Here is a 26,519-nt window from a genome sequence, read left to right as displayed (position 1 = left end):
CCTTTTGTTATGTTTTATATTTTCAAAGATCTGTGCTAGTGTTAAGTAATTAATTAACGAGAATAGTTAACTTCAGGGAGACCCTGATCCATTAAAACCAAGCTGCTGTTTGCAGATTTGCAAACATCCTTTGTATCTTATCTACAAGCCTGCCTTCATTTGGGCCATTTTCAAACGTTCTTTTTAAATTAAAACTGCAAATTCCACTACAGAGACTAAGGCTGCAGCCTGGTTTTACATGCCCTTGGAGGCTTTGGGAACTTATATTTTACTTAAAAATTTTTTTAAAGAATCATATTTTATTATTCATATTCATTGCTTGGGAAGAAGCTTGTTTAACAGTGGGGACATCATTATCTGCAAGAGATTGTTTCCTGGTTGTGGTGTTGATGGTTTATTTTTTTAATTTGCATTTTATATCTGGGGTAGGGTTGTTTTTGCATTTATTCGACAAATTCATATTTTAAAAGCAGCAGCAGCTATTCTCTAGGCACTTACATCAGAAAGGAACAAGCCAGGAGTTAAATTTTCATGTGCAACATAGTGACTTAGGACCTCAAAAACCAAAAGCCTGCCTGTTCCCCAGGCGCCCGCTGCAACCATGGGCTTGGGCCCTTGCAGTGACTCCTAATGAGGCATGGGCTTCTTTTTTTTGTTATTTTTGGATGAAGTTTAGTTTCTGAGGTCACTTTGGGTTTGTCTTCAGGTTTGTTTTTCTTGAAGGGAGGTTAAAAAAAAAGCACTGGGAGCTGTAGACGTCAGCGGGCGCTCGCTGGGGGTTATTCCAGGCCAGCGGGCTCCTGGCGTGGATGGACGGAGCTGCCTCTTTTGGTGTCTTGAACCACTCTCTCTCTCTTTGCTCGTTTCCCCAAGGGCTCAATCGGCTTCCCAGGATTTCCAGGAGCCAATGGAGAGAAGGGCACACGGGTAAGAGCTGCTTTGTCTAGCTGCTTTGCTGATTTTCTTTCTTTTCTCCAAAGAAGGGTCCTTGGGCAGGACGTGGGGAATGCTCCACTGCAGGCAGCTGCTGGTGCTCTGGTTGCTTTTGCATGAAGGGGTTGCCCAAAAAGGACCATCCCACCCACTCGCATCCCAGATGAGGTCCCCGGCACAGGGAACACGGGACCAGCGAGAGCCTGGAGCGGGCAGGAGGCTCCCGGCGCCGGCTGCTGGGAGAGGAGGATGCCAGTAATAGCACAGCCAGCTCTGCAGACAGCAGCTTTCCAATTAAACACTGGAAATTTTTCCCTCAAGATATTTTAAGAGATTTCTCTGAACCTGAATCCTTCCCGCGCTGTCAGACTTTGCTCGGGGCATGAAGAGCTTTTTAATTAACAGTAATTATTAGAGATGGGTGAATCTGTTCAGAAGCAGCAAGAACCATCTTTAGCCTAACTTGAGATTCAAAACGCATCGCTGGAAACACTCTCACAAGTTCCTCCTTCTAATAAGCGGAACTATTCTAAATTCATAAACACCCTTAAAATGTGGGGACTCCATCCTCCAGACTTGTCTCTACCTCTCACCCCACCTCCACAGACTTTGCTCCCAAGTAGGGATTGTCTAAATACACTGGTGGTTTTATTTTGTGGAAGACATGCTTGAATTAGGGGATTCAGAGTACAAATATAAAGTCATTTTCTGCACCAGCTCTGGTCACAGGGAAAAAAAGGAGAGAGCGAGGAGAGAGAGTGGAATTAGTTTCCTTTTTACTCTCATTTAAATACAAATGACTTCTAACAGACATGTTTGATAGGAGCCCAGAAAATATAAATCACTTTGCACTGCATTAATATCATGCCACTGAAATTTGGTTTATATCCACACCCCCTTTTTCTCTTTCCACTGAATAATTTTAATTTCATTCTGAACTATAAATGTGGCATCTTCTCCCTTTCCTTCACTCCGGGGGGGAGGAGGGAGGCTGTGAATAAGGCAGCTGCCACAACAGCCTTGAATTCACTGTAGCCCTATAATTACCACCTGCCTTATTGAATATACAGCAATAAAACCCTTGGGCTGGATTTTTGGGTGGTGTAAACCAGGGCATCGGCACCGCAGAGGGGTGGAGACGTGCCGCTTTGCATCCCCCAGCATCGGCATCCCTCTGGCTCCATCCGCTGATTTTATCCTGGTGGGATGCAGAGCCAGACCACTGGGATGGGGAACCTTTCAGGGAGTGGAACAGGTACCAGGAGCTGGGGAAAAAAACCCAAGGGTTGAGCTGGTCGAGTTTTTGGCAATGCCCAGCCTGAAAGGGTGTGAGGAGGAAGCAGGTGTGCTGGGAAGGGGCCCAACTTTAGGACCAAGGCAATGATAAAAAAAGACAAAAAATCAGCAGTTTCCTCACTTATTCTAAATGAGCTTTGTGCTGTTAGGAGGAGGTAGCGAGGACGCTTAGTTACACCCCCCGGGATGCCACATATTTCTTCAGTTATGAATTGAAAAGGGGGTTTTGCATTTCAAGGCCAGCCTGGGAGGGGATGGGGCAGCCTGTGTTGTCCTGGCTGAGGAGCTGAGCTGTGTCTGGGCCAGGACAGGCTCCAGGGCACGCTGCCGTGGGGCCGGCACTGCCGGGCCGGCAGCCCCAAAACCTCTCGTGTAGGGGAATAAGGCAGGAATCTGGGGAGAAATGATGATGATGTGCATGGAGAGTAGGGTCAGGGCTTCCCTGACCGCTAAGGGGGAGCACGGTCTGGCACACCTCCGTCGAATAGAAATGTGTCGTTTTATTTTATGGTAATTTTAACTTTTTTCCTCTCCAATGTGTGATTGGAGCATTTATGCCGTTCCACACCCAGTCCAGCAATGCGCACTTGTTTTATTGGTGTGTTTGCATGTGAGAGAGAGGGGGAGAGAGAGGAGATTTTCATGGACAAATCTCTGCTTTACTATGAGGAGCCTGGCTTGAAAAATTTTTAGGAGTAGGAAAAATACTGGTTTTCAGTGAGTGTTTTGGTATCCTCCTTTTTTTTCTACTCCCAAGTATCTGATTTGAAATAAGTGAAAAGCAATTACATACAGAACGATAGACTGAGCTGGGATCACACCGTACAAACCAAATGGAGACCATCAGTTTAAGCCTCATTGAGCTGGACTTGATAAATCCCCCTCTGTTTCTCCTGAGACCACTAAATCTGCTGTTTTATGAGTATGTCCACATATAGTCGAGAAAGAGAGTTTCTAAGATTTGCTTCTCCAGTGCATTGTGGGGTAACCCAATCTGCAGCTGAAACAACCAAAAATCATTTGTCTTGTCTTTTTACAAGGTATTTACTATCATGCTATTCAACGCAGTTGTTCATGTGTCCAAAATAATATGAATCACATGTTTCTCTTACTATCATCATCATCTGGGAATGGAAATAAGCTTTTCAGCTCATTATTTCAGCAACCCAAGTCTTTAAATAATGAAAAAAGGCGACAACCAAAGACACAAAAGCAGGACCAGCAGACCCTGCCAGCGTGGGCAGCTGAACCTTGGTGCTGGCAGAGCTTGTAGCACTAAAGCTCCCCAAACCTGAAGCCACAGCTTTTGGCTGAAAGGGCTGGCAAAGTTAAAAACGGGGTAGTGGGGGGGGAAAGGATGTTTGGTGGTTTTGGATAAATGTGACCTGTTAAATATCATGGTAGTTTTGGCGAGCAGCTGCTCGTGGCGGTGCCCGCTCTCACCCAGCTGCCCGCTGGGAGGCGAGTCGGGGGGCATTGCTTGGACGTTTTCAAAACCTGATCGTAAAATCAATAGTTAGATGTGAGTAAGCGGTTCTTATTTTTAGAGCTAATAGGCTTCTGCCATTAGCAGAGGGTAATAGATCTCCCTCCTCACCTCGTCTGACAGAGCCTGGGGGGTGTGTGGAGGTACCAAATTCCAGACCATTTATTTGGGTGCCTAGAAAATAATCTGAATTTAGATGCCTTTCCCTCGGTATGCCTGCTTGAAAAATATAGGTCTGTGTACATTTACAGTGCTATATAAATTCTTCGCAACAGTACACAGTGCTGTATGCATGATTAATGATAGCAATAAGCAGGGGAAAATTTTGCTTAAAAATAGAATTGAAGGAGAGGAGGGGTGTGTGGGGCTACCTGCAGGGAAGTGGCATGCACTCCTCTCCACCTGCTCGGAATTTAGCCTCCCGTAGCTAAAGGAAAACCAGCTGGAGTGCTTTAAAATTATTTTTGTAATTAATTAAAAAAAAAGGTATGCCAGCAGGGTTTATTAAATGGAGCCGCAGAACAAGGAGGATTCAGCAGGACTAATTTTAGTAGCTTGAAGAAAGTTGATTGTAAAGTTTTCCAGCTCCTGTCTTACGTTCGCCCGGTTAATGAGCGCCCAATACAAGAAGGCGAGATTGTGAGATGATGGATTTGGGGCAGAAAATGACAAGTGATATTTTAAGCATTCTGTGTTCCTTACACAGAGAGCAAGTCCTTCTCTTCCTTCCCTTAACAGGTGATCGGTAACGATAGCTGACTGTAGGTCCAATGGAAGAAAGTTAAACCTATGGGTAACTTTTTTGGTAACTTGACGCTAGCCAAAATAGTGTTTTCAGGGAGCAAGCTCTAGGCCATTAGTTTTCTTTTAGGCGCAGGGTAATGGAGCTTAACGTAATGCCAGATTTAGGACCCAGCTGTCTCTGTCTTTTTTCTGTCAGAATTAATCACAGTCCCCCATTAGAGGAAGCTGAGTGCATCTGTCAGATCTCATAAGCCTGCTGCTTTGTCGCTGCTGCAAAACAATGTCTTAAATTACTTGTTTAGTACAAAGTTCACAGAGATGAAGAAAGATTTGTAAATATGTGGGGCAGCTTAATTGGTTTGTGTGGCGTAAAAGAACTGCTCAGAGCAGGAACCCTGCTCCGCTGCTGTCATTCCTTAAATATTTAACAGTACAGGTCTTGCAACACGTGTTTGCATCGGCGTGAGCCAGCCTGCCCCGCTCCCGGCCGGGGCGAGGACCAGCTCTTACCCCCGTCGGGAGCTGGGTGAAGGGACAAGCAGATATCGGTGGGAAAAGGGGTTGTAGGCTTTGGGGCGGCGGAGTTGAAGAGCTTTCTGCTGGCTCTGGTGTGTCGGATGGTTTTTTTAGGAGACTGCACGGTCCGAGTGGGTGGCTTTGTCATTGAAAGTCTTTGTGGTGTTTTAAAGGACTCGGGATATGTTTTCTTAAGAGACTCCCTCCCTCAGATGGTAGATGTCATCTAGCCATTGGGATTACCGTCGAGACCTGCCCAAGCATTATAAATTAAAATAAATGCAATAATCAGGAGATGAAAGTAGTAAACCTGCTGTTGTCCTTTTCATCGCAAATGAGAACCGGAGAGGTTTTGGGGGCAGTTTGTGTGCAATAGGGTCCGCTGCGGGTTCACCTGCTGCGAGCTCAGCCTGCGATGCTGGCCGCTAACTCCTCTTCATTTCTTTTTCGTTCCAGGGAACACCTGGCAAACCAGGTCCAAGGGGGCAGCGCGGTCCAACGGTAATGACCCATTTCTTCATTCTTGTGCATTTTGAAAGCTTGTTAAGACCGGGATAAAGTGTGATCTGTGTCCTCACTGGGTAGGATCTGGCCTTCAGCAGTTAAAGCTAAGCAGAGGGGACACGGTGATTTGGGGCTGGGGGTCACCGGTGAACGTGTTTTAAGGTTATAACAAGATCAGTCCTGCAGTGGCAGTGACGAAGGCTCCTGTCATCCCCTTGCTGCTGGTAGGACAGCTCAGACCCTTGGGTGCTTTGCCTGATCACAGTGTAGTGCTGTTGGTAGCAAGAAGGGCTAAAATGTTATTTTTTTGTGCCTTTTAAGGGTCCACGTGGGGAAAGAGGCCCTAGGGGAAGCACTGGCAAACCCGGCCCAAAGGTAAGGTTTTGGGGAGCCTATTGGAATTGCCCTAACAAGTGTTGGTGTAAGAGACCATCTGGTTCATTGCCTTCCATTTCCCTACTCTCCTGATCTTCATTGCCAGGTCAAATGGCTCATAACCCACCCGTAAAGTGTATTCACAGGTCCTAAAAATGTGTTGGCCCACGTTTCAGCAGGACACCAAGTGCATGCATGAATTCAGAGCCATTGCAACCAGAGAGGAGGGGGAGCACCCCCACGTCAGGGGCCAGCACAACCCTATGATCCACTGTTGCTTCCTCTAAGCCCTATTTTGTGGTGTTTAAGTAGCATTTGAACCGCCTCGGGGGCTTTAGGCTGTGCCATGGGTGAAGGAGCACGTATTGCTGCTGGGCTCCAGAGCCTTGCACCTTGCTGAGCCTCTTTGCATGCACACTGTGCGCCCACCATTGGTCACTGGGCAAAATAGGTATTTTTCTGCCAGCCAGTCCGGAGGCACACTCGGCTCCAGGACCTGCCGCAGAGGCTGATTAAGTGACCATCAATCGCCGGGCATGATGGAAGCAAAGCTTTTGTAGCGAGATGTTGTCACCACCGCGCTGCCGGCTTTAAAAATAAACGTCTTGGCTTTGTGTCGGCATGAATCTTTGATAAATACCTCATCTTTGCGGCGGCATTTATCTCTCAGAGGGAGGCCGTTATCTGGTGGAAATATCCTGAGCTCGCTGACGTTGTCTTTCCTGTATTGTTATTAAGCAACGTGGGGGGAACGAGCAGCTGCTCACTTGTCACTGGATGCTGCTTCTGATAGGGAATTATTAATAGGGGGGCGCCGGTGGGGTGTGGTGTCACCACGGGCTCGGTACCATTTGAAGTCTTTGTGCACAGCAGCTGCAATAGTGAGATACGCATTTTTAATGGTGTGTTGTTTTGTTTATTCGTAAAAGGGCAACTCTGGTGGTGATGGCCCCCCGGGTCCTCCTGGCGAAAGGGTAAGGCAAGCCGGTGCTACAGCAGGACTTAATCTGAGCTCGTTAGTTTAACACAGTGGATGAGGTGGGGTTGCAGGGCTGAGGTGGTGCTGAGGGGTTTTTTTGCAGTGAGCATCCTACCAAGTACCCTGTTAAGCAGAGAGGGGTGGGCAGCTCGCTGGAGCCAGGACGCAGCTTAGCGTACCTCGGTCAGCAGAAAGGAAAAACCTCCTTAGAAATACGAGGTGAAACATGCTTTTGTGGAGAGAGATCTTGCAAGTCGCCTACAGCCCATGGGCCTTTTCTGAGCTCTCCAAGGGCGGCTCAACGGGACCTCGGGTGTCCTGTGTAAGCATTGGTCCATGGGGAAAGGGAGAAGTCACCCATGGGTTTTGTGTAGCCAGCGAGAGCCCTGGTTTTCTGAAGGAGGTGGTCCTCTAGGACCTCATGCTGCTTCCTCCAGATTACAGCACGCTGGGTGGAAAATACTGAAACAATGGGGCTTTCATGATTTTAGCCTCCATTTCTGCTTTTTTTTTTTTTGTAAATTTACTACAAAATTGTCCAGGGAGGATATCTATGAAATTGGTCTCTGCTTTGCATTTGCTGGTTGTGACCGCAGGGGCGAGGGGGGAGCTGCCGCTGATGCCGCCCCGGGGAAGCAGCGCTCTGAAGAGCACCAGCTGCCTGCGCAGGAGTCCCAAAGCCACCAGCTCTCTTTTTCATTCCTGCACGAGCTGGTAGCTCCCAGGTGCTCTCAGCTGGGATGGGAAAAGACCTCCTTTTCATAGCACTGGGAGGGAAAGGCGCAGAGCAGTTGGTAGCTCTCTTCAGGTTTGCAGTGCTTTTTGCAGCTGGATGGGCCACTTGGTTAGTCGTGCCTGGTGGTTCTTATCTCTCCATGCATGTTTTTTTCAAGGGATGGCCCCGTGCAGCTGCCTCTTGCACTCTGGGGCATTTCTTTGGGGTAGAAGAGGCTGGCTTTCCATATCTTTGTGCTCATCTGCTGTTCAAACAGAGCTAGTATTTCATAGTAAAGCATTACAGGATCCCTAACCGTGTTTCCTGGCTTGTTTCGCATCCCAGGGACCACCAGGGCCTCAAGGACCGACTGGATTTCCTGGACCAAAAGGCCCCCCTGTAAGTAATTCTCTTTCTAGAACATGCAGAGAAATACATAGTCTTTCCCATCCAGCTGTGATTGCCTGTGCCAGCTCAATCTTAGCTGCTTCTCTGACAAACGGTGTCGTACCCAATAAAAGGCATTTCTGAGACATCATGATAATAACCCAACGGTTTAAGATTTTAAATAGCCAAGTAAATTGTGGCTGATTATAAATGTTCATTTCCTAATGACTCAATATCGCTAGGATCTTTCATGGTTGCTCTGTTCTTTATTTTCCCCTCTGTATACTGGGAGGACAGCACAACAGAGTAGCACTTATGCCTCTGCGATTATCACTGGTGGGGGACCTCAGAAACCTTTCTGGAGTGATTTCCTTCCCTGTGGTGAACAGCTCGTTCCCGCTTTGGACCTGTAAGATAAATCTTTCCTTTGGGAGATGTGTGGGAAAGAGCCGTATCTTTTAGGGCTCTGAGCACCCCTGTTTCACTGTAAAATGGATGGAAACTAATGCAAAGAGGCAAGAGGGTTTGATCCAGTCCTTATCACAGTTTTACTACTGAGCAACTGGTCGTGTTCCTTCTCACCCTGGTTTTCTGCTGTAGGGTCCTCCTGGGAAGGATGGATTGCCTGGTCACCCCGGACAGAGAGGAGAAACTGTAAGTAGCCAAAAATCTTGGGCAGATCATTAGTCCTGAGTCTAGTCTTGCCGGTTGGTTTTTCTAAACCCTTCTGTGCAGCTGGGGAGATGTGGCCGCGCATTTGTTTTCCCTGGAGGTCCGTGTCTCTCCAGCTGCATGGGATGGTCTACGGGAAGCAGCCCTCTTCTGAGCAGGACAGGTCGGACTAATGATGATTTACGTGAAGGTTGTGCACCAATTCCTCTCTCTCTGTCCCTTTAGTGGACTGTGGAGGTCTTGTGCATCACGCATGAAGAAACGTGAGCAGAGAGATAGCGATGCTGGTGACCAGCATCAGAGGCAGTTGGGTTTCTGCCACGATGGGTGCTGCAAGAGGCAGCTCCTCGCGAGGTGGGAGGATGTTGGCTGGGGTTGAGCCTGGGTCAGCGCCAGCACTTGGGGTGGCTCTTGCTTTCGTGAGGTGGAGAAAAGCTGGGGGGTGGTTTCCAAGCAGCACCTGCAGCCAGGCTCTGTACCCCAAGGACTCGCCGAAGCGCTCGTCCCTTTGCCCTCCCAAGGAGGAAGGTTGTGCCTCTGCTCTTTGGAGCGTTACAGTAAAGTCCGCTCTTTCCTTCCCGCTCCATCCTTTGGCGATGGTGCCGGTTTTGCGTCCCTCTATCCCAGCGACATAACTCCAGGGCTGTGATAGCAGAGATTTTTCATGCAAGATGGGCTCCATCCTTTGCGAGCTCAGCTTTCTGCACCCAGCTGTGTTAGGTCAGAGGCAGTTTTATTTTCTCTGGAACCTGCAATGGGAGAAATAAACGATTTTCACTTCTCGATGCACCATGTGGCCTACGCCAAGAACTGTTGCATAGAGCTACAGAGAGAGCAAGAGTTACAGCCCAGTTTTGGCAGTGCCTGTTTTTAGGGGAAGGCAATTCCTGGCCAAGATGAGCGGTGTAATGGTTTTGCTCTAGTTTTTCTGGCCGCACTGGTTACTGCAGCACGCTCGTGTATCAGCCACTTGCCTTAGCACCCGAGTAAGAAGAGCATCTCTTCTGCAGCTGCCTTTTAGCCAAAGCTATGCACAAGGTCCTCACAAAGTTTTGCTTAAGCCCTCTCCAGCGATAACCCCTTGCTGCAACCCCGGGAACAGCTCCTGGCTGTTTAGGTACCTCACTGTATCGTACGCATACTGCTTTGTCCATTTTAAAAGGTTTTGTTGCACAGATGTAATCATTGTTTCTCACCAAAGGAGAACGATGAGGCATGTGGAAGGTATGATTCCCTGGCTGTCGTGCGTCTCTGGTGGTCTGTTTTCTGCACCTTTTTTGCTTGAAGGATACCCTAAGCAAAAATGACCCTTCTGCCATGTATTCCTCTGCATGCAGTAATTACTGTTCTTCTGTTTGGTGTTTTGGGGGATATTTATTCTTTTTTCTCAGCTGTTTAAAATCCAGCTCATTCGCTGTTGGTATGTCCCTCTCCCCAACACTGCATGCTGCATGTTAGCAGATAGACTCTTTGTCCTGTGGTGGTTTTTTTTACAGGAAAAAATCCCCCAACCTCCTCTACTCAGCTTTGCATTTTTTCCCCATCTTCCCTAGCAAACGAGCATTAAAAAGGCTTTGCACATTATGCATTTTTTTTCCCCCTCAACTTATCACATGACAATTTAATTAACTTGCCTGGCATTTGCTAAGCAAGGCAATGCAAATACTGCTCAGAGCAACACCAGATATTTATTTACACTCTGTAGGACTGACTTTAAGGCAATGGTTTGTGGTATTTTTGAACACATAATCCTCAGGTCAGGATTAAAGGTGAAGGTAAGAGTTTTCACCTGCCAGAGCCTGACTGTGACATTTAGTCTTCCTTCATTGAGTTATCGATAGCATTCAGGACACCTACATTCAAATTAGATGAAGCAGTAAAAGCTTTACTTGTATCTGCTGTTACCAGCTTGGAATAAAGCCTTAAACTCCAAGTCTGCATGAATATGAGTGGAGAAGGGGCTTTCAATTAGTTGGGGTCTGAAAGAATTCCCTGATAGGTTTCTTCACTCATTGCAGCAGGAGCTTGCCTGTCACAGGCAAATGCTTTCAGAAAACCTAAAAAAAAATCTGTTAATCTGTGCCATCAACAAGCTTGCAAAGATCACTTTCCCTTGCATGCTCTTGGGGGGGGGCATGCAGACGTGTGCAGAACCAGGTAGCAGAAGTCCCTTTTTTGTCCCCCTTTCCTTACACAGTACCAAAAAGCGAGGAGAGAAATGTAAAAACGAATTAAATATTATTTCCACATTGGTAGCTTTGGCAGTGCACTCTACCTTCCTGCGAGAAAACCTAGACTCGAAATCTGAGTGTCAAATAGTTTACTTTGGTTTACTTGTCATTTAGTAGCGAATAGGCACGGTGAAGGATGCTGAGGTATTTGGTCATATTAGATTTACAAAGATTGGATCTAAAAAAACCAAGAAAAATTCTAAAAACCCTGTGCCCAAGGCTCAGGCAGGATAAAAGGAAGCCCCTTCAGATTAATAAGGAACGTCCTGCACAGAACTGGCTGAAATATTTTTCTACGATAAGAGTTTAAATTGCACATGAATTTCACAAGGATGTTTTGCCATTTCCCCATCAGTGGCAGGATATTTTCTGTGATCCGCAGACAGCTATAGAATATCGTTGAGTAGTTTTTTTAGCATGACACATTACCGTTGGCTTGGGATTTATCTGATTGTCTTTTGTGGCAATGAGAAAATAGCCCGTGTGCCCTACATGACATTTCTCAAGCTTCTCAGCACGCTATAGTAAGGACGATAATCAATGTGCTTTTTAAAGAGTGGCTTAGGAGGGCTAAACAATTGCGGTGGTGATAGTTCGTTATTGTCACTCCTCAAATGTCGTTATAATTAGCTGTCATGGAGACTTCGCTACTCGTCAGCATTTGGAGAGAAAGACATTTGTGATTTCTTTCAACAGATGTTGATGAAGGAAATAACACTTCGCTCAGCCCCCAAGGCTGGTGGGCTGTGGGCTTCAGCGGGGCAGGAGATTGGCGGTGCCGAAGGAGGAAGACAGTTACCCAGCCTCCGAGCTCTGGGTGCTCAGCCTGAAGCAGAGCTAAGCCTAAATCAGCACCAGAACTGGGAGCAGGAGAAGGGAAATGGTTATTAAGAATTACTTAGCGTGAAGAAACTCGCACAGTCTGACTTTTTAATAGCCATTTTCTCTATAGGTTTTACAAGAGTAGCTAATTTTTTTATATATATGTGGCCAGTCCTTCAGCCAAAGCAAAGTAGCTCCATCAAAACAGCAGAGCTGAGCTTTGAGAATCCCTTTTTCTTCCTCTGTTTCATCCCTGTATAATTGTACAAATACACATTTTTCTACTTTCTGTTTGATTTCTTGTTTCTTTTGTCTTTGGGTGTCCGCCCGTTCCTGGTCAGTAGTTTCACCAGAGGAGGAGCAGTCGGGTGCCAGCCTGGGACCCTCGCTGGAGCACTGCCAGGCAGAAGTGTCATCTCTTTTTCTATTTTCCCTTTCTCTACAGGGCTTCCAAGGCAAGACTGGCCCTCCAGGACCCCCTGGTGTCGTAGGCCCTCAGGTAAGGAACGAACGCTCGTGCTTGCACCAGCCCTCTGCAGCTCATCTTCACCGGTTCCGCAGAGCAGGCTCTCGCAGCTCTGACGCTTTAGCCAGAGCTGCTGGGACTGCAGGTTATACAGCACAGAGGCTCCTCTTCCAGGGGAGGCAAAGCCATGTCAAAGCAAGCTTGATGCCTTTGAAATTCCTGGCCAGGGTGTGAAATACCCCAATGGGCCCCAGCCCGCCTTGTTGAGGCGTTAGGATGGTATTTAGACAAAGGTGGCCAAGGCTGCTGTAAATAAGGTGGCTCCTGTGAACTTAACAGAACTGCCTTGGTGTAAAACTGGTGCAGGATGAGGGATAGCAGCCACGCAGGACCGGCCTAAAAGACCTTAAGCAGCCAGAGTTAAACGAGATCTCAAAGGGCTGTGCAGCCGCTGGGGTGTTCAGGGCAGTCTGAGTGTGATGCAAGAGTGCTCTTACATGTCACTATGAAGAAATGCATCCCTCTTTAATATAAAGTGCTGTTAGATTCTCTCACAGTTGGGCTATTTTGGGTTTGTTTTTTTTCCGGTCACAATGAACTCTGTGCAATCGGGAAATAGTAACTGCACTGCCAGGACTTGTACCCCTCAAGTACAGGCGTGCAAGGCTCGTGCGTCAGTTCTGTAGGCAGAGTCCTAGACTGAGTAGGACTGGCTTTGGGTTGAGTCTTCTTTCCTGAACTGCTGGGGAGGTTGCTCTTTAATTACAAAGTAATTAATTTGTCCTCTTTAATGATAGTGTAAAGTCCCTGGTTTGTAAATTCCCTGATTAGGGGCAATTCCCTGACTGTGTCTGTCTTCTCAAGTGCAAATTAGGTTCTATGGCGATTTTATATGGCTCTGCTGCGCGTAGTTAGCGTGATCTGTGGTTGCTGAGCGATCGCAGTGTTATCGTTCTGCTTACGCTAAGTGGCACCCTGCAGCGTGACATGAATTACAACCTCCGTCCCGGCGGACACCAGCGTGCAGGGTCGTTACAGCCCTGTGCATATGGCTTTTGTCCTCCTCCAAAATGGGCCATTTGGGAACCTTCTGCACTGGGCCTTGTGCTACACTCGTCACTGTTAGTGCCCACGTATGGCACAAAGGCAGTCAGTAATTGCCGTATAGTACGAGCCTAATCCATTATTTATGCCCCATATAAGGAAGAATCAGTGTGATTGTAAAATACTTAGGAAGTTTTCAATTAAAAAAAAAAAAAAACAACAAAACCCTGAAGCATAGTAATAGCAGTAACAGTGTCTCATTTATGGGAACACTTTCATTCCAGAGGTTCCCGATGCCTCTGGTCTGTCAAGTGCAATGTTGCCCACTTCCAAAGCAAGGTCCCTTTAGATGCCGAAGGAGGCATCTCTGCAGTGGTTGCTGGTGGCACTGCAGGGGACAGTAAGGGAAGGAGCATCTTCCATCCCATTGCAACCTCAAGGAATAAACTGATAGCCTGCACCTCTTCCTTCGCGGTTCGCTCTGCTGATACCCAACACCTTCTCCCCGATCTCTTGTTTCTTCAGGGTCCCACTGGTGAGACTGGGCCAATGGGTGAGCGGGGGCATCCAGGCCCTCCAGGTCCTCCAGGGGAACAAGGTCTTCCTGGCCTCACTGGAAAAGAAGGGACCAAGGTAGGGACCAGCCAGCCTACTGAGCTCACCCCTTTGCAAGCCCGGATACCTGCTTCTCTCCCAGAGGTGGAGAGATGCTTCAAAAAAGACATGTTTTGCAGTGTCTCATCATGACTTGAGCCCGGAGGGAGGAGCTGGGTCTCTATGGAGTCTGCAGGTCCTCAGCTATCTATCACTGTCGTTGCAGGGGGATCCTGGTCCTGCTGGCCTCCCAGGGAAGGATGGTCCCCCGGGCTTGCGAGGCTTCCCCGGAGAGAGAGGCCTCCCTGGCCCCATCGTGAGTAGAGGCTGCCCGGTCCTTCCAGTGGGAAGGATTCCCAGGCGGTGCAGCACCCATCTCCCAAAATGACTTTGTTTTCCTCCCTCCAGGGTTCTCCAGGGCTGAAAGGCAACGAAGGTCCCCCAGGCCCCCCAGGCCCAGCAGTGAGTATCTTTGCCCTTACAGGCACCACCTAATGCATTTACAAGCTTGGCAAGCCAAAACAGAGGGTTAGTCACAGCTCAGTGCTTTATCCGTTATTTCCTTTGCACTAACCAACCACTTGCTGGATATTGCTTTATTTTACAAGACGCATATGTAACAGCTCAGTCATTTTGTCATGTCAGCTACGAACATACGTGACAAGCTGAAGGAGCTGGAATGATTCAGGACATTGAGCATTTTGCTTCTAAGGCACCTGCTTTCCCTCTGAAAGTCGTCCCCACTTGAGATTCATGCTCAGTGGAGCCCTCCTGGAAGAAAATATTCATCATCCAACACTCCCAACTGCACTGGCCGTGAGATGGCTCATGCTCTTGTTCCAAGTTGATAATGTGCCCCCAGGAACTGAGCTCCTTGCACCATCCAGAGGAGAACCCAGCCCTTCCAGGGTTTTTAATTAAAAAAAGACCTGCAGGACGCTTGGTCAGAAGGCACCACGTCAGCAGACGGCAGTCACCCCAAATGTGCTCACTTACGATGCTTTTGCAGCATCCTACTGCTGGATTTCTTCCTGCCTGTACATAGATAAAGCTCGATACTCCAGTTAATGCTCCCTTTTTCTCCCAACAGGGCTCTCCTGGTGAGCGTGGCCCTGCAGGATCCGCTGGCCCGATAGGTTTGCCAGGGCGACCTGGCCCCCAGGGACCTCCGGGACCTGCAGGTGAAAAGGGAGCCCCAGTAAGTACCAGTATAAAGATTAACAGGTGTCGGTCAAGTAGAAATGTGTGGAGTAGGAAGCTGAGCATGGAGATATTCCCTGGGCTAGGTGTATAAAAGATTTAAAAAAAAAAAAAAAAAAAAAAGAAAAAGGGATTCAGTGAGGAAGGAATTTTCTCATCTTGGGCACATCAAACCACTGAAATTTAGCTGCTCAGCTGTCTCTTCGGGATACCTGTGCTATCAAAAATGGATGTGAACCCAGGGACTGGAATGTCTTCAGGCAACGAGAAGGGGTGAGGACTGATCAAGTAAAATGACATCCTGTGTGACCTCCTAGTGACAAACAGCCGAAGGACAGGCCTCTGGGCAGAGAAGTGAGCCAACCCCCGCCCCCATCACTGCTTTACAAGGACGCAACAGCAGTAGCGATTTCCACTGAGCCTAAACAAATCCTCTCCCTTACTCTGCCGTGGCCAAGGGGCAGCACAGGAAGGTGCTGCGAAGGTTTCGGCTCCGCTTCCCGGGATGCTGCGTGCTGCCGCAGCACCAGCGTTCCCAGGCATCCCACTGGCACCTGTGGAAAGAGCTGCTGTCAGCAGGAGCCTGAGCAGAGCGCGGCTGAGCCCTGCCATATGGTCCCTCTCCTGAGCGTTCGCCAACCAGCCCGCGCAAACTCTCACGTCTTTCACTCCCCAGGCACGCGCGTGAAATGTCACGTGCGGGCAGGAGGGAGTGGGCTGGCATGACTATTTCTGTCCCTGCAGAGCACAGCACCGTGACAGTCCTGAGGAGGAAGGCTCTGCCTCTAATTCACACCCAAGTGGGTTTGCAGGGGCTTTTGGGTTGCCTGTCTCAAACATAAGCTCAGCTTTAGACCCAGCAAAATGAGCAAATGCTGGCATTGGTGATTTCAGACTACATGAGGACACTTACAGTGATTGATTGTTGTTATCAAAAGTGTTTATCAGCCACTGTACTCCACATTTGCTGGCTTATTAGAAACTCCAGCAGCTAGTCCAGAGGCAAGAATTTCCTGGTGAATCAGCTTTATGAACATCTGTCCTGCCAAGTACCTATATGATGTATCAGTGGGTAGATGAATAGGCAATTTATGTGGCATCTAATTATTCAGAAGAGAGCACCGAGGATTCAGATGCAATTAAATTATGTACGAGGAAACTGAAATATATCCACTGTTCAGTTCCTATAAACAAACACATTGGACTGAAGGCTCCAGGTCTGAGGAATATGAGTAGATGTTTAAGCAGGAGGCCAGCAGAGATTGCTTTATTCACTTCAGGTGTTTTCCTTTGTCCAGAAGCTCAGGAGGGAGCTCTGGACCCCCTGAGAAACCCCCGTTAGTTGGGGATCAGCCAGGGAGAGGGAGCAAGTAGTGAGTGCTGGGACAGCCAGGACCAGAATCGGTAAACTGCCTTGTGGGAATACTAATTAGTTGAGGTCTTGTTTGTCATCCAGAGAGAGATGGCAGAGGGCTCAGATTAAATCTGATTATATTGCTATAGCAGTGAAATTGCAGCTGTGATCTGGGTATTCACTGCTGAGATTTGTTTGTTCTTTCTTTATGTCTCAAGATAGAAATTTTGTCTTACTTCAGACACTGAACACAGAGTCTGATGAAATATCAGCTGGAAACTGGTTTTGCTATACATGCCCATATAGTCAGGGGTTATTAGCAGCTGAATAAAATGTTAATGGGATGTAATGAGTGGGTTGGAGGGTGGAGGAGAGCTCTGTATAACCTGCCTGCTCCTTCTGCTTCCAGGGCGAGAAGGGTCCTCAAGGACCGGCTGGTCGGGATGGCATCCAGGGCCCCGTGGGACTCCCAGGTCCAGCAGGTCCTGTCGGCCCCCCTGGCGAGGACGGAGACAAGGTGGGAGCACCTCTTGCTGTGCAGGGTCACTCTGGGGAGGAACCGGGCAACGTGCCCCCTTGCCACCACGCCGACCCGCTGCTTCCACCGCATCGGGTCGGATGTGCTGTTGGTCATAACACAAGGATATTTTATGGCGCCGACGATCCCTCGAGGTCAGCAGCGTCTGGTCTGGGGAGCGGCAGGCAGGCTGTGCTGTGCGTGCCCCGCCGGCCAAACCGCTCGCTGAAAGCCAGTTGGCCTCCCCCGACGCCTGTAGCAGGCGGCCTTCTCGCGGGTGCCTGGCCTTTCCCGATTAATTACCTTTCCCCACCCTCTCATTAAGCCCCTCTGGACTGGACGATTCTTAGAAAACATTAGCTGGGACGAATCGCCCATCGCTGCTAGCAAGGTCTGCAACATGATGCTTCTTGCATCGCATGGCAGCTAAGGAAAATTTTAGGATGTAAAAGGGCTTGGTTACACCTGGAGTGGCCAAATCTCTGCCTTTTTCAGGACATTCTTGGCTATTTCTGTGGGAATTGGCATCCTTGAGATGAGGATGCAGGCACATAGGACTACTGCTTGAATGCTAAGATATGGAAGTGGTCACCGAGTGAACTAACTGTGCCCCTTTTTACCTGGCAGGGTGAGATCGGGGAGCCTGGCCAGAAGGGCAGCAAGGGCGACAAAGGGGAGCAGGTGAGTGGGGTGGACGTCGTCGTAGCTGCTTCCCTGGAGGAGAGCGGTTATGTCGTGTGACTTCCTGGAAACAGGAAACAATATTTAATTTGTTTCTGTCTTGCTTCGTCTTCTCCTTTCCTTCATCAAATACCTACACACTGTAAAAAAGAGTGAGTGCCTGAAATGGGAGCCTCCAGCTCCCAGGAACACACCGGGATGGTTCCGTGTCACCCATGTACTGGAACATTAGCAGCCCTTGCCATTAAAGTTGGGTGTTTGGCTGTAGTTCCTTTTCTAGTCGCTTGCAGCACACTGAGGCACCCGTTACGTGCTGCTCAGAGCCTGAGGAAGATAAATTACACATAAGTGACTAGAGAGAACTGAGTGGCGTGATATTGCTTTGCTGGAGCAAAAATGCATTTGGATGTGTCTGCTGTGCCATTGGCACCAGGGCTGAGGAATGCTGGTGTGTCCAGGGCCACCTGACCCTGTCCTCCCTCTCCGTTTTGGGAGTTAATGCATGCGTGATGGAGGCTGTGTTGAAGGGCATCGCCTTTTCCAGGTGAGTTTTTTTAACTCCCTATTCCTATCGCTGACATTGCACTTCTGTTTCACGACAGGGTCCACCAGGTCCTACCGGCCCGCAGGGTCCAATCGGTCAGCCTGGCCCAGCTGTGAGTATTATCCCCTGTTGGCAGAAATCCCCTTTCTTGCCATAAAATCTCCCGGGAAGCACTGCAAGGACTGGCAGTTTCTGCCTGGCACTGCTGATGCCCAGTGCATGAGCGGGGCATTGCTGCTGGCTGCAGCAGCGGGTGGTGGGGATGGAGCTTTGCATCTGCCTTGTGTGTCTTTGCCAAGCTGTGTTAGACTCTTTCCTCCTAGGGTGCTGATGGAGAGCCAGGTCCCAGGGGACAGCAAGGCCTCTTTGGTCAGAAAGGTGATGAAGGACCCCGAGGTTTCCCTGGCCCCCCTGGCCCAGTGGGCTTGCAGGTAATTTGTAACATCAAGGCAGGGCTTAGGGTAATGAGAGCTGGGGCTCCACCTGAGATGTTCACAGATAAAACTCATCCCCTCCACCTCCACAGGGCTTGCCTGGACCTCCTGGTGAGAAGGGAGAAACAGGGGATGTTGGGCAAATGGTAAGATGCTTTCACACTTCTTTTCTCATCATTGATAGACGTTGCTCCAAGAAATGTGTCTTAAATTGTGTCTCTCTTTCTCGCAGGGCCCTCCAGGCCCACCTGGACCCAGAGGTCCATCTGGACCACCAGGAGCAGATGGTCCACAGGGTCCTCCTGGGGGAATAGGAAATCCTGGTGCAGTAGGAGAGAAGGTAAAGCATCCAGACAAACCTGATTGAAGCCCACAGGAGTTTGCTACAACACTCATGCAGGGGTTTTGCTACGTCAGCAGAAAACTCAACACCTTGCAGAAATATAACGGTGATCACCCTCTTTTCCCCTCTGCAGGGTGAACCTGGTGAATCTGGCGAACCTGGTCTTCCCGGCGAGGTTGGCCTCCCGGTAAGTACGCTACGGGGTGGCTCTTGCTCTGATGGAGAAGAGCTTTTCCTCAGCGGTGTCCCCTGAGGAGCTGGTTGAAGCAGTGCCAGAGGCATGGATGTAGATGGGGCTGCAGGGACTGAACCAGCCTCGCTCTTGGTTCGGGTATCAAGCGACACATCGCCATGTTACTGGGTATTTATAGGATAACATTTAGTCACCAAATATGGGCTACGCAAGACTGAACAACGTGAACAGCATTTAATCTTTGTGGGAAGGGACTGCTAAATCATGTCCTCATGTTCTGAGATACAAACACAGCTTCTCTCTCAGAACTGATTAAAGGATAATCAGAGATCAGTAAGTTGTTTTCCTGGATAATAGAAACATCCTTTTATCTTTACAGGGTCCTAAAGGTGAAAGAGGCGAAAAGGGTGAAGCAGGTCCCTCTGGTGCTGCTGGTCCACCTGGCCCCAAAGGTCCGCCAGGCGATGACGGTCCCAAAGGCAGTCCTGTAAGTATCCCCTCCTGTCCAAGCACTGCTTCCTTCTCTTGCTCAGCAGAGACTTCTGCATGAAAAGATGTTTTCCAGAGATTTTTGGGGAAATAGTTTACCAGCCAGAGAATTGCTCCTTTAATGATATGTGATATCAGTCCCCTTCTTTGGGGTGCTAATGAGGAAGAGACCAAGCTGTACCGTATCTTCCAGCAGTATTAGTCCTTTTTGCAGGCTATCAGAAAACTCACCCCTATGGAGAGGGCCTGCAGCAGGTTTACTTTGCACTTGAGCTTATGGATTGCCAAGGTCCTCTGCGCCAGAGCGAAGCTTCCAAAATAGCACGGAGGAGATTTATGTGAATTTGGGAGTTGTACCTCTAGGGTCAGATCCCTGCTGATGCTAATTGCTGTAGCTCTATTGAAGCCAGCAGTGTTATCCTGATTTATACCAGATGACAATGGTACAGTATTTATCTTGCTGGCTTCTTTGATGCTTGCTGGCTGAAGAAATTTATTATGCGATAAGCAAAGATGGCATGAAACAGCAGAGGAGGCAGGGGAGTTAGTCATCTCTCTTAACAGATGGGTTCTTGGGATATCGCATTATCGGTTGAAGCCTATTGTCTGAACGCCGGTCTCAGAACCATTTGAAGGGCACAACAGACATTGTATGGAGAAAAATGGTGAAGTGTTTTAGTCATTAAATGTTTTGAGAGGATCTTCCTGTGAAGAATGTTGCACATCTTGTAGTAAGCAAAAGCAAAATCTTCTAATCTGCACACTTCCCAAAGCTGTGAGGATTTGGCTGTCACTTGTCCAAAGTATTTACGAAAAACTAGATGAAAGTCCCAGTGTCGACACTGGAGCTTTGTATGGTCTGGATGCAGAGCTGAACTGGTGGCTGTGACGGGATGAAATTACTGAAAATGCAAAGACGGGATGTGATCTGGGATTGTGTCTGAGGGTAGGGAACTGGGGGCTTGCTCCACAGAGCGACTCCCCACGTTGTCGCTGGGGCAACAGGTACTAATGCTCTGCAATTCTTCAGGTGCAATATCTTTGACTTGGGGATATCCTCCTTTTCTCTTTACAGGGTCCAGTTGGTTTCCCTGGTGACCCTGGTCCTCCTGGAGAGCCCGGTCCAGCTGTAAGTGTTTGTCTCACAGAAAGGCAGTTAGGTTCCTCCTCTCGGTTTAGTGAAATACGACTGCACTGTTCATTCACCAGCAGCTCCTCTGGCATTTACTCTTCCTTTACTTGGGAAAGAGTAGGAAGTCCCACCGTGAGACCGTTTGTCTGTCCATGCTGCAGCCTTTGGGGTTGCACATGAATGCTGCTCTCCACAGTGTTTAACACAGGACATTTGCTGTTGCCGGTGTTCTCAACAGGAGATGAGAAGGGATGGTGCCTGGTGACATGAAGACCAACTGAACCACACCTGCTCTGCTAACACTGTTCATACCCTAAATAAGCCTTCTTGTTTCTTTCTTCTTCCTTTTTAGGGTCAAGATGGTCCCCCTGGTGACAAAGGTGATGATGGCGAACCTGGGCAGACTGTGAGTAACTGGATAGATGAGACCTGTTCCCCATCAGTCCCCACGGTTTCTGCGTGTGGGTGCAAGGACTTTTAGCACTGAAGGACATAGGGCATCTAATTCCCACCACTTTCTGCTGCACTGGTCCCCTCGTGCCCGTCCCTCCTGCCTGTGTCAGCCCGACTGCTGCCGTCCGTCCAGGCTGCTCAGCAACACGTCCTGAAAGCAAACATTAACTTCTGGAAAAACAAAATCTAGTCTTTCATTTTAACTTTGCCATGCCTTATGGTATTTCATGGTGGGAAGGGATAAAAGAAGATACCACCCGCACCCGCGAGGTGGTGTTGGGAGTTGTACTGCCCGCCCACGCCTCGGCTTAGCACAACCTCTAGATCTTGACTCAAGTTTTACACGTTTGCTCCTCCCTCCCGCGTCTTGTGGTGCAGTTATGGTTTGTTCTCCTCCCCTCTCCATCTAGGGTTCCCCTGGGCCCACGGGAGAGCCAGGCCCCTCTGGACCCCCGGGGAAAAGGGTAAGCTGATTGTCTAGGAGTATTTTTCTGAGTATTTGTATTGACTTTTTGAAGTAATGTTATTGCTACGTCTACAGTAAATGCAAGGCAATAGCGTGCAAAATAAATAAATAATAATTTAAAAAAATTGATGCACCATCCACAGCCATTGGAAATTGATGGGAAGTTGTCAACCAAATCTGATGGATTTTTCTTTTTCTCTTGGGTGTTAAAATCTAAAAATACAAGTGTGAGGTGCTCCTGCTTTTCCTCCCTTACTGGCAGAGCCTGGGGATTCATTTAGCAAGAAGCTAATTTAAAAAGCTTTTCAGAGATATTTATCTCCATTTTGTCTTCTTCCCTGGGGCTGTAGCATCATTTTGTTAATTCCGATAGACCATTTCAGGTCAGTGTGATCTAACTGTGTTTTGCATCTATTTTGTGCTTCCTCTAGGGCCCTCCTGGTCCAGCTGGTCCTGAAGGAAGGCAAGGAGAGAAAGGAGCCAAGGTAAGAGCTGACTGGGATTTCACTTCTACAATGTCCTTTGTCTGCTAAAAGGATCACCTTCTGACAACATTGGTGTTTGAAAGACAGTGATTTGATTTTGCTGTGTGTTACAGCATATTAGCCTGAATTTGGGGCCGTCGGCCTCAAATCTGAGCTTGTCTTTCATCTTTTAACAAACTCTGTGGAGATAATTAGAGCTTGGTAAAGTCATGGGAATGTTTTTCTTGTTTTGAAATGACAAACTACCATATTTGGCAGTTTAATGAGTTGTAAATAATACAGCGTGCACAGCCCTACGTCCCGTCCCAGGGCGCGCACAGCGTTATTGGACAGCGATTGATTCGGTAGCGGCGGTGGGGAAACGTAGAGTGGGGTTGCAAATTATAGATCCAATTGTTGTGGCAGCCACAGGAACGCTGATGGTGGAGGAAGTCCTCTGCTAGTTCATCTCCCAAGGACCAAACCAAGGAAAGCTTCCCGCTCTGGAGAGTCGCAGCCAAAGGGCCATTCCTGCTGAAAATCAGCAGAAACAGGCAAGGCTGAAAAGCGAAGGAGTTTGGAGGCTTGTGTTCAGCGTGTAAGGGATAGGGAGCAGTAGGAAAATCAATGAAGAGAAGGTTTTATGTGCTTTGCATGGAACTGCATTCACTCTGTGACAATCCTGGCAGCAGCCACAGAGTATCTGAGGTCATTTGATGCCCCAATGCGAATTAAACCATGCTGCCTCTTGCATCTAGGGTGAAGCTGGTTTGGAAGGACCTCCTGGGAAGACCGGCCCAATTGGTCCCCAAGGTGCTCCAGGGAAGCCCGGCCCCGATGGCCTTCGAGGAATTCCTGGTCCAGTTGTGAGTATTCCCAAACTGAGCAAAGCCCAAGAAAGCTTCTGAGTAGGGTTGTTCCCTGTGCTTTACCATAACCCACCTGCCGTGGGGGATGCCCTTCTCCCAGCGTAGTGGTCTGTCTCTGCTGAAATGCCTGACAGCAACTAAAACTTCTTTAGTGGAAATAATATAATGATGAATATCATCTCGCAGCATGTTTTATTTGAGTGTTGGTTCTGCTCACCCACTCTCTGGGGTAACATTTCCATGAGCTGCAAAGTCCCTTTTCCAGTAGAAATTTGAGCATGAAAGGAACATAAATCCTATTGCCTTTACCCACCTGCAAGAAGCCAGGACAAACGTTCCCTGGCACAGGGACTGGATGAGGATGGGTGAATGGTCTGAATAATCCCAGCTGGGAGCGCTGCTGTCGTGAATGACGGGTTTGAGGGAATTGCACTGTTTTACAGGGTGAACAAGGTCTGCCGGGATCCCCTGGCCCAGATGGTCCTCCAGGCCCAATGGTATGTCAAGACCATCAAATTTGATGAGTTTTTGAAATGGATTAATGCATTTTACATGAATTCATTCTCTCTCTTGTTTTCCCCTTCCTCCCAAAGGGTCCACCGGGTTTGCCTGGTCTTAAAGGAGACTCTGGTCCTAAAGGGGAGAAGGTGAGAATGCCACACACTGTCTTGCTGCATGACCTGATGTCTGTGCTTGGGTGCAGGGGAAAATAATGTCATTGTAGAGGAGTCCTGCAGCTGGCATGGCAAGGCTGAGGAGTGCCACAAGCCCCGTGCGCTCTCTGTCGTGCTCTGGAAGCATTGGGAGTATCTTTAAAGGAGAGATGGAGAGTTGTGAGTGTGGCCCAAGGGATGGACCGGGTTGCGCTGTGGGTGAGAACGTGCTGCTGCCTGTCTGGATCCAAGGCTGGCTTCTCCATCCCCGTTTCACCAGCACTGATGGCAGCAAGGCGACATGGAGGGTCTGAATCTCTGCACTCCCCTACGATGGCCCTTGCGGTCCATGGCAGCTCCAGTTGTCGGGGCTGCCTGAACACAGGCGCTTTAGCAGAGGGCATCGGGAGGGGCAGACCCCAGGCTTGCTTTAGGGCAGGATCCTCAGTCTTGGAGAAATTAATGTAATATGCATTACCACCCAAAATGAGCACGCGGTCCAGTGCAGCAGTTCTGCTTCTATATTGGTAGCATTTTCTGTTGCAAAAAGTGCTTTTCTCTGCTCTGCCACTTCCAGTTGTCAGGGATAGCTACAAACTCCTGTCACCTTGGATAATCTGGGTTTGTGTCTAGAAATGTCTTTGCTGGGTAGCTTTGGCGTTCGGTTACCTCTGGTGAGAGATCGTAATTAACATCTGCTGTTTTCCCCTAGGGTCATCCAGGTTTAATTGGTCTTATTGGACCGCCAGGAGAGCAGGGAGAAAAGGGTGACAGAGGTCTCCCAGGCCCCCAGGGCTCGGCAGGACCCAAAGGAGAGCAGGTAAATATTCAATAATACCTTCATGGAATGTGCTTTTGAGCTGTGGGATTTGCTGCCCTTGAGCAGGTATGGCATAGGAGAGAGTCAACCTTGGCAGAAGGCTCTTGCTAATTTTTGAGGAATATTTTCTATATTTATGTGGTTTATTCTACATGTGAAATGTAGAGATGTCCCAAAATGACCCGTTTTAGTAGAAAGGGGATTCTCAAGGGTCACATGAAAAGAGCTGAATAGACTTGGAGGAATGGTGATATTAAATATGCATCTAGAGGGCTGATTTTTAAAACTGTGTGCCTAAACGAGAAATGAGATGCCCTGGTCATGCCCTTGTCTGGATCATGCACACTCTTAAAAAACAGTTAAAGCTCCAGATTTGAGTGGAGTCCTCCAAAACCGGGTGGTTTTCTGTGAGCAGATGTTAGTTGTGCAGTTGTAGGCCAGCACTGCTGCACGCAAGTCAACGTTGTTCTGCTTTTATTTTTCAGGGTATCACAGGTCCTTCTGGACCAATTGGGCCTCCAGGGCCACCAGGATTACCGGTACGTGGCAAATAATTACCTTTGAATTCCACGGGAGCTACACAGTCCTTCTGGAGTCATCTTGGTGCTCCCAGATATACCCAGACTTTCTGGCCTGACCTTGTATGAGGATGCTGATGGGAATGGGTTTGCCCAGCTGAGCCCACTAAAAACAGTTGAATGAGTTGTGGGAGTACTGGGGGGTGACACGTGAGCTGAGAGATGGGGACAGGGGGCACGGCGTGATTGAGGCAGGGAAATTAGCCCACCCTGTTTCGCTCTCCCTTACTTTGAGCTATTTACAATCACATGGTGATTTTTTTGGTACATTTTGCTATTTGCTTTGTTTTTTTCACTGGGTGCCCAAAGGCTGCAGCCTGCACCCTTGGGCAACCAGCATTTGCTATTGCTGGGTGTCCGTAGCACGGAGCCAGGGTCAGCCCCGCGTTACAGTAATCGCACAGCAGCTTTTCCAGTCCCCATCCGGGCAGGAGTGCGGAGCGCTGACACAGATCGGTCTGATACAAAAGCTTTTTGTACCTTGGCAAATAAAAGCAACGCCAAACTCAAGTGGATGCGAAAAGTGGAAACAGAAAGGAAGCGAATTAAAAAAACCCACCTTGTGTAACACTACTTTGTCTCTCTCCAAGGAGAGTCTGACTCCTCTGCTAGGAAACGTACTGACTCCTTTCTGTATTTTTCTCTATACAGGGTCCACCTGGTCCCAAAGGTGCTAAAGGATCATCAGTGAGTATAGACGTTGTTAAACGAAGAGGCTGAGGAGCTCTTATTAAGTGCATAACCTGCTGCGGCTCCTCCACATCAGTGGCATTAAGGCAATTAGCCAAAGATCACTATAGCAAATGCAGCCTTTTCAGGCTGTCTAAGCCCAGAAATTATAATTGGGAAAGGTTTCTGTTGTACGCACTGTACTTCATTGAGCATCAGTGCAGCAATGATCGTAAGGAGGAATCCAGCGCATAGTCTTTAGGAGAAAAACTACTGCTGTAAAGCGGAGGGTATTAAAAATAGACTGTGAAGCGGGAGGTGGAAAAGCAAAGAACTTGGTGAGAAATGCGACACTGAAGCAAGCTTCATGTTACAGATCTCCTGTGCAGGCAGCTAAAAATTCCTCTTGAGCAACTTCCTAATGTGTTTTTCCCATACAGAATTCAATGTTTTCTTAATTTAAAGATTTTATTTGATTTATAAAACTGTTGAATTGATTTGAGAGTTAACATTTTCATGCATTGGAAGATCCTTCCCTCTCTACAGAAAGCCTAAGCAAAGTTTGACTCTTTAACCCCGAGCGTTTGACCGGCCTTTTCTTTTACCCCAGCATCAAAAATGACCAGACTGAACAGTTTTCTTGGGGGGTGCAGAGAGACTCCTGTTGTGTGCCTGGAGGGACAGGAAGAAAGTTTTTGCCACAACAGACTATTAAAAGAAATGATGTTTGGGATGTAAGTGACAAGTGCTTTTTCCCTGAGTGACTCATATGTTTTTCCCTTGTTTTTTTCCACCCAGGGTCCAACAGGTCCAAAGGGTGAATCGGGTCTTCCTGGGCCCCCAGGGCCTCCTGTAAGTAGAACCCATTACATGAAGTGTGAAACGAGGTTCAGATT

At 48.4% G+C, this 26,519-nt stretch overlaps 1 protein-coding gene across 2 annotated transcripts in view; it reads left to right on the top strand.

The window, feature by feature from the left end:
* Window positions 1-26,519, top strand: part of COL5A1 (collagen type V alpha 1 chain) — a 159,959-nt gene that overhangs the window by 120,289 nt on the left and 13,151 nt on the right. For both annotated transcript variants that reach the window (XM_064468953.1, XM_064468952.1), the window contains exons 32-61: window positions 874-927; window positions 5,432-5,476; window positions 5,801-5,854; window positions 6,784-6,828; window positions 7,894-7,947; window positions 8,536-8,589; window positions 12,106-12,159; window positions 13,696-13,803; window positions 13,991-14,080; window positions 14,173-14,226; window positions 14,855-14,962; window positions 16,728-16,835; window positions 17,463-17,516; window positions 18,119-18,172; window positions 18,384-18,491; window positions 18,587-18,640; window positions 18,727-18,834; window positions 18,971-19,024; window positions 19,410-19,517; window positions 20,595-20,648; window positions 21,004-21,057; window positions 21,515-21,568; window positions 22,002-22,055; window positions 22,793-22,900; window positions 23,347-23,400; window positions 23,497-23,550; window positions 24,269-24,376; window positions 24,862-24,915; window positions 25,606-25,641; window positions 26,422-26,475. In XM_064468953.1, the coding sequence (XP_064325023.1) occupies window positions 874-927; window positions 5,432-5,476; window positions 5,801-5,854; window positions 6,784-6,828; window positions 7,894-7,947; window positions 8,536-8,589; window positions 12,106-12,159; window positions 13,696-13,803; window positions 13,991-14,080; window positions 14,173-14,226; window positions 14,855-14,962; window positions 16,728-16,835; window positions 17,463-17,516; window positions 18,119-18,172; window positions 18,384-18,491; window positions 18,587-18,640; window positions 18,727-18,834; window positions 18,971-19,024; window positions 19,410-19,517; window positions 20,595-20,648; window positions 21,004-21,057; window positions 21,515-21,568; window positions 22,002-22,055; window positions 22,793-22,900; window positions 23,347-23,400; window positions 23,497-23,550; window positions 24,269-24,376; window positions 24,862-24,915; window positions 25,606-25,641; window positions 26,422-26,475 (2,052 nt within the window). The remainder of the gene's footprint in view (window positions 1-873; window positions 928-5,431; window positions 5,477-5,800; window positions 5,855-6,783; window positions 6,829-7,893; window positions 7,948-8,535; window positions 8,590-12,105; window positions 12,160-13,695; window positions 13,804-13,990; window positions 14,081-14,172; window positions 14,227-14,854; window positions 14,963-16,727; window positions 16,836-17,462; window positions 17,517-18,118; window positions 18,173-18,383; window positions 18,492-18,586; window positions 18,641-18,726; window positions 18,835-18,970; window positions 19,025-19,409; window positions 19,518-20,594; window positions 20,649-21,003; window positions 21,058-21,514; window positions 21,569-22,001; window positions 22,056-22,792; window positions 22,901-23,346; window positions 23,401-23,496; window positions 23,551-24,268; window positions 24,377-24,861; window positions 24,916-25,605; window positions 25,642-26,421; window positions 26,476-26,519) is intronic.

The sequence above is a fragment of the Phalacrocorax carbo genome, chromosome 18, assembly GCF_963921805.1.
Source record: "Phalacrocorax carbo chromosome 18, bPhaCar2.1, whole genome shotgun sequence".
In the NCBI taxonomy this organism is placed as follows: Eukaryota; Metazoa; Chordata; class Aves; order Suliformes; family Phalacrocoracidae; genus Phalacrocorax; species Phalacrocorax carbo.
This window is presented reverse-complemented; position numbering and strand designations above follow the sequence as displayed.